The sequence below is a fragment of the Nicotiana tabacum genome, chromosome 23 (assembly GCF_000715075.1).
Source record: "Nicotiana tabacum cultivar K326 chromosome 23, ASM71507v2, whole genome shotgun sequence".
Taxonomy (NCBI): Eukaryota; Viridiplantae; Streptophyta; class Magnoliopsida; order Solanales; family Solanaceae; genus Nicotiana; species Nicotiana tabacum.
The window spans coordinates 7,582,340-7,597,809 of NC_134102.1; the positions used below are offsets into that span (position 1 = coordinate 7,582,340).

At 33.5% G+C, this 15,470-nt stretch overlaps 1 protein-coding gene across 1 annotated transcript; it reads right to left on the bottom strand.

Moving 5' to 3' along the window:
- Positions 1-3,166: 3,166 nt before the first annotated feature.
- On the bottom strand, positions 3,167-4,212 carry LOC107788505 (ethylene-response factor C3-like). The gene has a single exon (XM_016610179.2). It carries the CDS (start codon positions 3,958-3,960, stop codon positions 3,265-3,267), a length of 696 nt encoding a protein of 231 aa, XP_016465665.1. The 5' UTR covers positions 3,961-4,212; the 3' UTR covers positions 3,167-3,264.
- Between the last annotated feature and the right edge of the window lie 11,258 nt (positions 4,213-15,470).

The window sequence follows — 15,470 nt, forward strand, 5'->3', positions numbered from 1 at the left end:
TTGGACCTAACATCTGGTTTGTCGTTTTCCGTCGGCGGACCTCAACAACTTTTCTAAGAGATATAAATCCAATGAAAAGGATAAGTAGATAATAACATTTTTTTTAGTTTATTTTTCACCCTATTTTTATGTTCGATATTCGTATTGAGATTTCAATTAAATTGAATTTATGTCACGTAAGACCTATTAAAGAAAAAATATTATTTTCTATCAAGTTTCTTTTTTAATTTTTCAGATTCAAAACCAAGATCTCTCATTAATTATAAAGAATATATCCCACCACAATCTTCAGTGGCGCGAAGCTATATTCATTTATAACTTGTTAGCTTCTTTGTGGACATTTTCTATCAACTTCAACAACAACAATAACCTAGTGTAATTTCACAAGTGAGCTTCGATGAAGGTAATGCGTACGCAGATCTTACCCCTAATTTGTGAAGATAAAAAAATTATTTTCGTAAGACCCTTTGCTTAAAAATCATTAAATAATAAGCAACCAACTATAATAATAAGAAAGGAAAATAAAGACACAACGTGTATTTTTTCTATCAACTTCATTATTGATAAAATGAAAGTTGATGTGCTAATTAACTTCATCTTATCAATAATGTAGACTCGTTCTTATTTATAAGAATTTAAAGTTAACTACGTGTATTTTTTCAAAAGAATTTATAAAGTTGATGTGCAAATTAACATCTCCTTATCTTGACATGAGGTTTCTTGCAGTTAATTGTCTCCCTACTTAAAACAACTATCTACCTACTGTCAGATTTTAAATTATTTCATTAATTAATTACTAATCACCCTAATAGTAGTGATTTTTGTCTTTTTTATTTCTCTTTTCAACCAAAAAAGCAATAAACCCTCATTCTTGGTAAAATTATATTATTGTGATAAACATCAAACCTCAACTAATATAATATGCTCTATTGGTATTATTGAACTAAAGCGCCATGAAATTGCTCGCTAGGAGTACAGAAAATCGCTCTTAAAATTTCAAATGAAAATTAAAGGAGAATTAATTGTCAATTGCAAGAAGATTCATACCAACTCCTTTTTTTTTTCCCCCCTTATTTTATTTTTTCTTGCAAATTTCAGTTTTGCCTGAACAAAATCATATTTCTTTTCTTGAAAGTCTACCCTACAGATTTCAGTATATATTTTCTCTACGAATATATTTTTCTTTTTAAATTAAGTAGATGATGAATACTTCAATCATTGCAAAAGACTCATTCTTATTGTATGAAAAGCATCAGAAATATATAGCCAAACGTGCACAAGTAGCTAATTCTGGGGAATATTTTTTGACGAAAAATCAACTGTCTATGTACATATAAAATAAAATTTGGTATATAATTTGGTTGTACGTCCTTGTAAATCTCATTTAGGTATTAAAGTTGGATACTCATTAATAGTTCGAGGTACCACATAGGATAGTTGTGGAATAGATAAGATTTTTTGATAGCGAATACTTTCCCCTTTAATGAACATTACGTCGTGTGAATCCGATTTAGTCGAGGCTTCAATGCAGATATCTGATACCGAATGAGTAAAAATAATAATAATTTCAAGGTCAACATTGTTGATAAGATTATAAGTGTAATTCGTACAAAGCGTCCCCCGCGAGCGGACCAACCATTGAAATGTCAAACAAATATAATGATACTTGATGATGGAAGGAACATAAGTAAATAAATTAATAAATAGTAATAGTATAAGATAAAGTCTACGAGACCTAAGTATACATGTATGTGTAAGTAATTAATTAGTTATATACATTGTCTATGTATGAAATTTTTTAACTATTAGATCACATTTACCTGTTATAACATGTAACATGTTTTACTTCAAGGTTACAGATCTCACATTTTAAAAAATCTTATTTATAGATATATCTTTTGAGTAATCTGATAGTGTAATTTTTTTATTGACGTGTACATATAACTTAAGCTCAATATTATAATAATAATTAGAACATACATATAGGATACAATTCAGGGTCTCAATTAATCCACATCTCAACCACAAATATATATTTTTTTCACAGGAGGCAGAGGTGGTTTATATTTTTATTATATCTCTTTCAACGTACAAAAATGACCAATTTGACGAAAATGAAACAAACGTATGAAAAGGATCAAACTATATAGGGAGATAGCATATTCTTTCGAGCTTTATTGGGAGAAAAAGAGATTATAATGATGATCGAGAGGGTTGTCAAATCAAGGTTGAATTTGATGTCTTATATATGCTAATATACTAAATAAAGAAATGAGATCCTACACCATTCAAAATTCAAATCGTGAACTTAAATTCTATATACTGAAGTTTCTAGAAATATTCACACAGTTAGATATTTTATAAGGTAATTAAATAAACTTTAATGCTCAACGTTAAGCAATAATCTGATAAAAATAATAATTAATCGACGGTCGCATGTTAAACTGTATAATACATATAAGTTAAAAACTTTTACACAATCAGAATATATAACATAAATATATGTCTTAACGTGAGAACTTTAAGACAAAAACAAAAGGAAAAAGAGCACATCACTGTTTCGTAACCTAGAAAGGAGGACACCCGACAAGACGGAAAAATATTGAGTTGTTGGATAGAAAAATAAACATGTCAATTTAGAAATAGGGTAAAGGAAAATATAATAGTCAGAAAAGATATTTATGATTAGCAATTTAGAAAATGAAAAAAAAAAAAGAAGTAACAGAATGATTTTTTACAACATTTATATTATAGACGAGAAATTGGATTTGTAGCTTAATAGTTGCTATTCACTTCACATCACTTTTCGGATTTAAATCTCACCAAAGGTTCTCTAGAGTAAAGTTTGGTGGGATGAATGTGATTTTTTCGACCTTAAACTATGTTTAACTTTAGAATGAAAAATCAATATAATTTTTTTAACGAAGGATATTCAACTTTTCATCCTAGCTCTGCCGCTGCCCTAGGTGTTATAAATCTGAATTAATCGAATTAGTGATTTCCCAATCAAACCTTGCTAGCAGATATATTGAGCTTTCAGGAGTTGGTACATAATTGGATTCCTGGAATAGTATAAGGACTGCCCGTTGTCTCCGACACATATTCAGTGAAATTGAACTCCATAAAAATACAGAATACTAACATTAAGATAATAAGACCCAGTGTACCTTAACTATATATAGATTCACAATGACAACCAAATCAGAAATATACATACACATAAAAGGTCCACCAAAAAAAGTGGAAAAAAAAAGAGAGCAGTTTTTACAAACAACTTGAAGTGTTACTCTGAGATGAACTCATCAAAAGCTCATCTAACAAGTCAGCCCCCAAGTCTTGAAAAACCAAAACAGTTTTCTTCTTTCTCGTCTTCCTATTTCTCCTATGTTTCACACATCTCATTTTATTTGTTGCTTTTAAAACAGCAGCTGGAGACAATCCATCTTCACAAGAATACTTAATATTTTCAAGTGATTCTCTTACTTTGTCCATAGGAAAATTGAGTAGTGCCAATGGACCTCTCATAGAAAGTGCAGCTTGATCATATGCTAAAGCAGCTTCTTCTGCTGTATTAAAAGTCCCTAACCAAACTCTCATTCCATTTCTTGTTGAGTCCCTTATTTCTGCTGCATATTTTCCCCATGGTCTTTTTCTAACTCCTATATAGTGTTTTTCTTCTTTTTCTTCTTTTGTTGTGTTTTTGTTTTGGGTGGAATTGTGTGATGTGACCTCTTCTTCATGATAATTGCTTCCTTTGGAGGAATTCGTAACGTCTGAGTATGAAGAACTTCTTGGTATCTGACGATCGTACTTTTCTTCGAAGGAGTCAACTTCCCATGGATATTTAGTCAAATGGTCATGATCTAAGAAAAGTTCATTATTCCATGGTAATGGTGATTGATCTTGGAAGAAATTGAAATTTGGGTATTGAATTTGAGGGGATGAAAATTCCATTTCCATATAGGAATTGAATAATTTTTCATGACATTTATATAGAAGGGTGCATTGGATGTGGAAGAGGAGAATAAGAATAGGTTATTGTTGTAATTAAGGAGTACTTGAGGAAGCTATATATGGGATCAATAATTATATGTGTGTATATTGAAACTTTCAATATTGTTCAAAGACTTTTCCCACTACCTCTCTTCATGATTTGACCCAAACCACATCAAGTCTTCCTTATAAAGGACATGATAATAATAACGAACAAGAAACTTGTCTTATTCATCCATTTGTAAAGCAAAAAAATAATAAGGATTTAAGTCATTAATATTAACAGTGTAAATTTTTTTATTTTTACCATTACTAGTGAATTTTAATTTTTGATACCAATGTTAGTTACCATTATTATCTTATTTTCTCTTCATCTTTATCAATAGATTGTTATCTTATTTTCTCTTCAACTTAAACTCTAAGAATAAACATAGGGTAAGGTTTGGGAGTGTACGTAGGGGCCGGTGTGTAAACCCTAGGAGAAAAGCAATACTACACCTTTGTCAAGAATTTGGTTGTAATAAATTGACATCAACTTTGTCCAAGTGGCAAATTTTTCCAATGTTCATCTTTAAGATGAACATGAAATCTCATGAAATGTCTATAATGTAGGCTCTATCAGTAAAAATTAATAACATTAAGTAGATAAGTGATTTTTTTTTATGTAAATACATTAATGTCGAATATATATATATATATATATATATATATATATATATATATATATATATATATATATATATATTTATTTATTTTGTGTGTTTTTACTTTTTATATTTTGAAATCGAAAATCATGACTTCAATGATTAACTCCATTTTTTTATTTCTAAAAGATATGACGTAAAAATTATTTTGATCCCCCAAGTTTGCCTTAAAAATCAAACTCCTCTTCCAATATTAAACAATAGACATTTTACTCCTCCTATCATATGCATTGGTATTTTTAATTTCTCCTCTATGCATATAAGTTTTTTGTTATATTTAGATTGGTAAAACACTTAGCTAAATATCTTATTATGAATTTTATAATTAAAGCTCAATAAAATTTAACTAGAATAGTACTTGTATGAGTTTGTAACAAAATTTATCGTTATCTTTAATTTCTAGTTTTAGTAAAGAAAGATATCTTAAATTAAAATTTAAAGAACATCCGAGATTTAAATATGTAATTTTTAGGAGTTCATTATAAAATCTAACTCTATTTTTAATTATTATTTTTATATTACTGCGCTACCTTTTATTTGATTGATATTAGGGAAATACATAAGTATATATTTGAATTTTTATTTTTATTAACGAAATATATTTTAAATTATAATTTAAAGAACATCCAAGGTATAAGTATGTAATATTTTAGGAAGTTATTATAAAATCTAAATTTATTTATTATTATTATTATTTTTTATATTACTTTGTTACCTTTTATTTGGTTGATATTAATAAGATCTTTTATTCTAATTTATTAATTGTTCCTATTTCTTTCATTATTCAATTTCAATAAATTATATATGATTGATTTTTTTTTTTATTGTTTAAAAAAAATTATTTACTATAATTAAATTCATAACATGGATTAAGAAAAAATTGTGGTATTAAAAAAGTAAAAAAAAAAACTAAGGCTGATAAAATTGAGGATAAAATAGGTATTTTAAAAATATAATTGAGTTTTGAGGAGTAGAATATCTATTGTTTAAATGAAAAAGGGCCTAAACCACCCCTATTGTTTACTAAATGGTTTATAGATACCCTTTGTCCATCTATTCGTCCAAATATACCCTCGTCGTTATTTCTATTACAAAAATTACCCATCGATTTAACGACAACAGATGTGAGCCCCACTTTTAATTAATTGGCAACGTATTACACGTGCTAGGTGGCCTAGTAAAAAAATGTCAACGCATTAATTTTAAGGTTCACCTGATCTGCCATTAAACGTAAGGTATTTTTATTAATAAAAGTAACATAGCGTGTATTCTTGGACTGATAGATGGACGTAATATGTATATTGTTATCCAATTTGTATTACTATAATGAATAATGAAACAATAAACTTTCTGAAACAGAAAACAGAAATAGAAAGTTAGCAGCAACAAAATATCGAAATAATATCTGAAACTAATTTCAAAAATAAATCGAGCCCACTGAATGCACAGTGTGTCCTTAAGAAAATTATTCCCCTCAAGTACCCGAGGTGCTGGAATATTATCCTCCCAGGATAGAACGATTTAACTCACCAGTGTATTGGTACCAAAAACTCTGATGAATGCGAACCACTCAATGGTTGTAAAACACACTGAAAAATTTTGTGCAGAAGAAGAAGAAGACTATCAGAAAATTTCGTAATAAAGGATTCTGGGATCAAGCTATATTTATAGCCATTTTTCTGGCACTGTTTCTGAAAAGGTTTGCAACCTTTCAGAAACAGCCATGGCTGTTGGAACAGGTGGGAACATTTCACGTTTGAAATATTTCGGGAAAATAATTTAAAATAATTCGGAAAAGAACCACACCGGATCGTGTCGTGGGTCCTGGGTTATTCCTGGTTGGATTTTTTCGTTTATTAATTTAATTAATTAGTTAAATAATTGAAAGAAATTTTGTCCAAAAAGATTAATCAATCAATCTTTGGCTAAATCCGAATCCGAAGCTGAAGCCGAAGCCGAGCCGAGCGGCGACGACGCGAGGCTTACTTTCTTTCCAACCCATTTAACACTAAGAGAAGTGCTTTCTCGAGATAAGCATACTGACTTTTCTTTCCACCAACAATGAGGGACACTTTGCTCTTTCCGAAGCAAAAGGGAGCTTACTTTCCCTCCACTTTCTTCCCTCTATTTCTCATTCACCAATCTTTTAATCCCAACAATTTTCCACATGAATGGTGAATGTCTATAAGACAAAGGAAGGCACGGACGAATGTGTGATTTACATGCAAGGATTAATTGCATCTCGATAAGTAGGTTTCTCTTAGAAATTTTCGTAGTGAATTAATATCGGATATACTCGGTCAATGGGTAGATTTGATATCTTTGAACCGTCGAGCTTTGTTGTATACCTAGACAACATAAGTCATACAATCAACCCTTAACCATCTATGGTTCTCACGGTTGTGTTTGTTTCAGCCATGAACACCGCCTGGTTTCATGAGTGCTTAGAGAATGGGCCATTACTTTTATTCCCCTCGAAACAGCTTACACTTCACACTCACATAGGTGATTTCTAATCCTGTAATCCTATAGACACACTATCTGAACATTTCCTTCCAGATATAGCAAATCATTAAAAAACTTTAAGCTTTATTGACTCATCAAAAAGCCTTAATGCTTTACCCTGATTTCTTAACATTGTCTTCATCACGAGAATGGGTTGAGTTATTTGACAATGTTGAACCGTCATTCATAACTTTGTTTGATATCTTTGAACCTAGCTCTTGGGATCTCCAGTCTGCTAGGTAGAGTTACCGCCATGTTGACTTGTCCTAGGCCTTAACCCCATTCCCTTCGATGATCTTTCAACTGCCTCTCTAGATAGGCCTTTTGTAAGTGGATCCAACATGTTATCTCTTGACTTTACGTAATAAAGTGTGATAACACCACTAGAGTAGTTGTCTAACGGTATTGTGTCTCCGTCGAATGTGACAAGATTTTTCGTTATATATAACGCTCCCTGCCCTGCCTATTACTGCTTGGCTATCACAATGTATACATATAGGTGTCAAAGGTTTGGGCCAAAATGGAATATCTTCCAAGAAATTTCGGAGCCATTCAACTTCTTCACCGGCCTTGTATAAAGCTATGAATTAAGATTCCATTGTAGAACGGGCGATGCACGTTTGTTTGGATGATTTCCAAGACACTTCTTCACCCCCAATTGTGAAAATATATCCACTCGTGGATTTAACTTCAGATGATCCGGTGAACCAATTTGCATCATTATATCCCTCGATCACGGAGGGATATTTGTTATAATGCAAAGCATAATTTTGGGTATATTTCAGATACCCCAAAACTCGTTTCATTGCCATCTAATGTATTTGATTGGGATTACTTGTAAACCGACTCAGTTTGCTAATAACACATGCTATATCTGGTCGCTTACAATTCATGATGTATATCAAACTTCCCAATACTCTTGCATAGTCCAGCTGTGAGTCACTTTCACCTTCATTCTTTTGAAGTGCATAACACACGTCAATTGGAGTCTTGGCAATCTTGAAATCCAAATACTTGAACTTGTCAAGTACTTTTTCAATGTAGTGAGATTGTGATAATGCTAGGCCTTGTGGAGTCTTGTGAATTCTGATTTCTAAGATCACATCAGCAACTCCTAAGTCTTTCATGTCAAATTTGCTAGCCAACATGCGCTTAGTAGCATTTATATCTGCCATATTTGTGCTTATTATCAACATGTCATAAACATATAAACAAACAATGACTTCATGACCTGGAGTGTTTTTAATGTAAACACATTTGTCACACTCGTTGATTTTAAACCCACTTGCCAATATTGTTTGGTCAAATTTGGCATGCCATTGTTTGGGTGTTTGTTTAAGTCCATAAAGTGACTTAACCAGTTTGCACACTTTCATTTCTTTACCCGGAACCACAAAATCCTCAGGTTGTTCCATATAAATCTCTTCCTCCAATTCTCCATTTAAGAAAGTTGTTTTACTATCCATTTGATGGATTTCAAGATCATACACGGCCGCCAGTGCCATTAACACCCTAATAGATGTTATCCTCGTTACTGGCGAGTAAGTGTCAAAGTAATCAACGCCTTCCTTTTGTCTATAACCTTTGACAACAAGTCCTACCTTATATTTGTCAATAGTGCCATCAGCTTTCATTTTCTGTTTAAAGATCCATTTCGAACCTAAAGGCTTATTTCCTGGAGGAAGATCAACCAAATCCCATGTATGGTTATCCAAAATTGATTGAATCTCACTATTGACTGCCTCTTTCCAAAATGCTGAATCAGAAGATGACATAGCTGCTTGGAAAGTTTGAGGCTCATTTTCAAGCAAGAATGTCACAAAATCTGGTCCAAAGGAAGTAGATGTTTTTTGACGTTCACAACGCCCTTGGATTTTCATTACTTGGAGTATTTTCCTTTGGTTCTTCCCATGGTCGTTTAGGTATTTCACTTAACGACTCGCATTCAGCTTTATACGGATAGATGCTTTCAAAAAATTCAGCATTATCTGATTCAATTACCGTATTGACATTGAATTCGGGATTATCAGATTTATGAACCAAAAACCGACATGCTTTACTGTTTGTAGCATATCCAGTGAAAACGCAATCTGAAGCTTTTGGTCTGATTTTTACCCTTTTGAGTAAAGGTACTTGTACCTTTGTTAACACCCCCACACTTTGAAATATTTCAAGTTGTATTTTCTTCCTTTCCATTTTTCATATGGAATAGATTGCGTTTTGCTGCGGGGTACTCTATTGAGCATTCGGTTAGCTGTAAGGATAGCCTCCCCCTACAAACTCTGCGGTAATCCGAAACTTATTAATAAAGAATTCATCATTTCCTTAAATATACGATTTTTGTTTTCCGCAATTCCATTGGATTGAGGTGTGTAGGGGCAGTAGTTTGATGGATAATTTCATATCCCAAACATATTTCTTCAAACGGAGATTCATATTCTCCACCCCTATCACTTCTAATCATTTTGATCTTTTTATTCAATTGATTCTCCACTTCATTCTTGTATTCCTTAAATGCTTCAATTGCTTCATCCTTACTATTAAGCAAATACACATAACAATATCAAGTACAATCGTCAATAAAAGTTATAAAATACTTTTTCCCACCTCGAGAAGGTGTCGACTTCATATCACAAATGTCAGTATGAATTAAGTCTAAAGGATTTGAATTCCTTTCAACAGACTTATAAGGATGTTTTACAAACTTAGATTCAACACATATTTGACATTTTAATTTATTACACTCGAATTTAGGCAATACTTTGAAATTAATTAACTTTCGCAAGGTTTTGTAATTGTCATGTCCTAAACAAATATGCCATAAATCATTTGACTTCAATAAATAAGAAGAAGCTGAAATTTTATTAATACTGTCAACAACCATTACATTGAGTTTGAAAAGGCCCTGTGTGAGGTAGCCCTTTCCAACATACATTTCATTCTTGCTTACAGCAACTTTGTCAGATACAAATACACATTTGAATCCATTCTTAACAAGTAAAGAAGTTGAAACTAAATCTTCCTAATAGTAGGAACATGAAGAACGTTGTTGAGCGTTAACATCTTGTCGGAACTCATCTTCAGGAATATCTTCCCATAACCCTCAATCTTGGCTGTTGCAGAATTTCCCATGGAAAACTCTTCTTCGGGACCAGCAGTAGAGTAAGTCGCAAATGCTTCTTTGGCAGCACAAACATGTCGAGTGGCTCCAGAGTCAATCCACCACTCCTTCAGATTTCCAACTAGGTTGCATTTCAAAAACATTGCACACTGATCATCGATGTCATCATTCTTCTCCACTATGTTGGCTTGTCCCTTTTTCTTATTCTTTTTTGGGAGACGACAATTAGGGGCTTTGTGACCAGCTTTTCCACAATTGTAGGAGTTGCCCTTGAATTTCTTCTTGTTCTGCTCCTTAGTCTGTCCAGAAGACCTCTTCCTCTTCTTACTTTTTGGAGCAGTCTCCTCAACGATATTAGCTCTCATAATCGTTGTTTCCACGAGACTTCTTCTCGGCTGTTTTGTTATCTTCCTCAATCTTGAGACGAATCACAAGATCTTCCAACTTCATTTCTTTGCGCTTGTACTTAAGATAGTTTTTGAAATCTCTCCACGAAGGAGGCAATTTTTCAATCATTGCAGCCACTTGAAATACTTCATTCACTACCATACCTTCAACAATAAGGTCATGAAAAATAAGTTGAAGCTCTTGAACTTGGGTTCCAACAGTTTTGATGTCTATCATTTTAGAAACTTGGCAACACAAACATTTTCAAGCATGCATCTTCAGTCTTGTACTTCTTCTCAAGTGCGTCCCATAATTCTTTCGAAGTTTTTATAACACTGTAGATATTGTACAAGTCATCCTCCAAAGCACTTAGGATGTAGCCTTTGCAAAGAAATTCTGCATGTTTCCATGCCTCAATAATCATAAACTTCTTATTGTCCGGCATGTCGGTGATGGGCATTGGAGGATCTTCACTGGTGAACTTCTACATACCAAGTGTAGTAAGCATGAAAAATACCCTTTGTTGCCATCCTTTGAAGTTGGCTCTAGAAAATTTCCCTGGTTTCTCTTCGGCTTGACGAGGCTATCGTCGTTGCCGCAACAGTCACATAAGGATTTCCATTATCAATTGCCATTTCTCACTCTCAACAACAGAAGAGTTAAATTAATGGCAAAAAATAGAACATTAAATAGTACTGTAATTAATAATTTACAGTACGTTTAATAAATAAAAATCGAAGTTTTTATATACTGTTTCACTGAAAACGATAAAGTTTTTATGTTCTTCAAATCGTTTCTGAATTTTAATACTCCGATGAAGTTTTTATATCTTCAAATCAGAATAGAAAAATTCAGAAGGAGTAGAAAACCACACAGGTTTTAATCTCCAAAAACAGAATACAGATTATAATATAAAAAATAATTTCCTTAAGATTGTTATCCAATCTGTATTACTATAATGAATAATGAAACAATAAACTTTCTGAAACAGAAAACAGAAACAGAAAGTTAGCAGCAACAAAATATCGAAATAATATCTGAAAATAATTTCGAAATAAATCGAGCCCACTAAATACACAGTGTGTCCTTAAGAAAATTATTCCCCTCAAGTACCCGAGGTGCTGGAATATTATCCCCCCAGGATAGAACGATTTAACTCACCAGTGTATTGGTATTAGAAACTCTGATGAACTGCGAACCACTCAATGGTTGTAAAACACACTGAAAAATTTTGTGCAGAAGAAGAAGAAGACGGTCAGAAAATTTTGTAATGAATGATTCTAGGATCAAGCCATATTTATAGCCATTTTCTGGCACTGCTTCTGAAAAGGTTTGCAACCTTTCAGAAACAGCCATTGTTGTTGGAACAGGTGGGAACATTTCACATCTGAAATATTTCGGGAAAAGGATTTAAAATAATCCGGAAAAGAACCAGACCGTATCGTATCGCGGGTCCTGGGTTATTCCGGGTTGAATTTTTTCGTTAATTAATTAAATTAATTAGTTAAATAATTGAAATAATATTTGTCCAAAAAGATTAATCAATCAATCGATCTTTGACCAAATCCGAAGCCGAAGTAGAAGCACAAGCCCAAGCCCAAACCGAGCCAAGCAAGTGAGCAACGAGGACGGCGCGAGACTTACTTTCTCTTCGGCCCATTTAACACAAAGAGAAGTGTTTTCTCAATATAATTATATTCACTTTTCTTTCCACCACCAATGAGGGACACTTTGCTCTTTCTAAAGCAAAAGGGAGCTTACTTTCCCTCCACTTTCTTCCTTTCATTTCCCATTCACCAATCTTTTAATCACAGTAATCCTCGACATGACTGGGGAATGGCTATAAGACAAAGGAATGCACAGACGAATATGTGATTTACATGCAAGGATTAATTGCATCTGGATAAGTAGGTTTTCCTTTGAACTTTCTGTAATGAACTTATATCGGATGTACTCGGTCAATCGGCAGATTTGATATCTTTGAACCATCGAGCTTTGTTGTATACCTGGATAACATAAGTCACACAATCAACCCTTAACCATCTATGTTTCTCACGGTTGTGTTTGTTTCAGCCATGAACACCGCCTGATTTTATGAGTGCTTAGAGAATGGGCTTTTACTTTCATTCCCCTTGAAGCGGCTTACACTTCACACTCACATAGGTGATTTCTAATTGTTTAATCCTATAGAGACACTATCTGAACATTTGCGGCCAGAAATAGCAAATCATTAAAAAGTTTGTCGGGAAGAATATTCCAACAACAGGTCATATATGAATGGAAGCCACACTATTGTGCAGAGTGTTTGAAGATTGGCCATGATTGTGAATTAACTAAACGAGAAAACAAAGAAGAACAACCTAAAGAAAGGAAAAGACAGGGTAAGGTCACTACAAGGTGGCAAGTTAAAGGGCAGGGACAACAGCCTTTAGTTGAGCAGAATAATGCAACAACCAAAGCATATATACAGGATCATACTACTGTGATAACAACCACTGAGCCTAGTATGAAATCTGCAACAACAAAGGACAAAGGGAAAGCAAAATAAAGCCAAAATCATGGAATGAATATAGAATGGCATGTACTAAACAGTAACAGGAAAATTGTTTCTGGGACAACTTCAATATCAACTCATAATGTATTCCAAATCCTGCAAAGAGAAGATGAGAGAATTGAGAATCCTATACCTCCTTATAGAGGAGGTGGAGATGCTCTGCAACAATGACTTGGTTGATTTGGAACATCAGGGGTTTGAATAAACGATATAAGCAAAAAGAAATAAAGTAGTACATAAAGGAAAAACATATAAAGTTAGCTCGTCTGGTAGAAACAAAGGTGAAAGAAGCTAAAGCAGAAAGGGTGATGAGTAAAATTACCCCTGGATGGAACAAGATAACCAATTGTGAGTATGCAGTGAATGGTAGGGTATGGATTATATGGGATGACCAAACGTATGAAGTGCAACCAATTGATAAACAAGTTCAATTTATCCATTGGCAAGTTACAGGGAAACATAATGGAATGCAATGCTATCTCACAGTGGTATATGGACAAAATATAGCTGAACAAAGGAAAAATCTATGGCAACATCTTCAAAGGATAGCACAAACAACTACAGGACCATGGATAATTGGGGGAGACTTCAACACACTACTTACTCCTCAAGATAGAATGTCTAAGGTGCTTGTGACCAATGCAGACATTAGAGATTTTTCAGAACTTTGCCACAACATCTATATTACAGAGCTGCCTTGGAGATGGGACTACTTTACATGGACTAATAAATAACAAGGAGATGCTAGAGTGTGGAGTCGCATAGATAGGTTATTCGAAAATGATGTCTGGATGATGAATTATGGCCATATAGTTATAGAGTATGGAGAACCTTATATTTCAGATCATAACCCTATGATTATTAATATAAGGCAGCCTAAGACTCAAACCAAATGTCCATTCAGATTCTTCAATGTTTGGGCAAATCATGCATCTTTCCAGTCGATAGTAGCTGAAGGGTGGAGAAAGAACAAAGTATCAGGAAAAATGAAAAACATCTGGTTCAAACTTAAAGAGCTGAAAAGTCAATTTAAGCACCTAAATGCAACAGAGTTTAAAGGAGTAACAGAGAATATAGAACAAGCTCGGATAACTCTCTCTCAAGTTCAAAGTCAAATGCAAACATACTACTCTGATCCATTACTAGAACAGGAAAGGGAATGGCTACACAAACTGGAGACATGGTCACTTGTGGAAGAAGGGATTCTAGAGCAGAAGGCTCGAGAAACTTGGATCAAATTGGGGGATTCCAATAATAAATTCTTTTCAACTGTCATAAAAGAGAGACAACAAAAGAAACATATCACTGAAATACAAGCTCTATCAGGTTTTACTATCACAGAACCAACAACTATTAGGGAGGAGATAGTACAGTTCTACAAAAGTCTGATGGGGTCTAGGGCCAATAAACTGCATGCTGTCAATATGATGGTTATGAAGAATGGACCAACTCTAACACAGCAACAACAAATAAGGTTAAATGCAGAAGTGACTGATGAGGAGATATATGAAGGACTGAAAGATATTGGAAGTAATAAAGCGCCAGGAATAGATGACTATAATACAGAATTTTTCAAGAAAGCTTGGCCTGTGATCAAAGAGGAAGTGTATGTAGTAGTGAAAGAATTCTTTCACACATGAGTAATGTATCTAGCTATCAACTGCACCACTATAACCTTGCTTCCTAAGATCACCCAACCCTGTGACAATCAAGGATTTCAGGCCCATTGCTTGTTGCACTGTATTATACAAGTTAATATCTAAAGTCATTGCTGGAAGATTGCAAAAGATAATGTCACATATCATCTCTGAAGCTCAAGCAAGATTTATCCCAGGAAGGAAAATAGCAGATAACATCATATTAGCCTATGAACTTGTCAAAGCATACAACAGGAAACATATATCTCCCAGATGCATGTTGAAGGTGGACATGATGAAAGCTTATGACTCAGTAGAATGGGTATACTTGGAGCAGCTTATGGAATACTTAGGATTTCCTACAAAATTCCTCCAATAGGTGAAAATATGTATGTCGACAGTAAGCTACTCTATCATGATCAATGGAGAATTGACAACGCCTTATAATGCTGCTAAAAGACTTCGACAGGGTGACCCCATGTCACCATTCTTGTTTTCAATTGCCATGGAGTATCTGAGCAGGCTACTTAGAGGATTGAATCAAGTAAAGGAGTACAAATACCATCCAA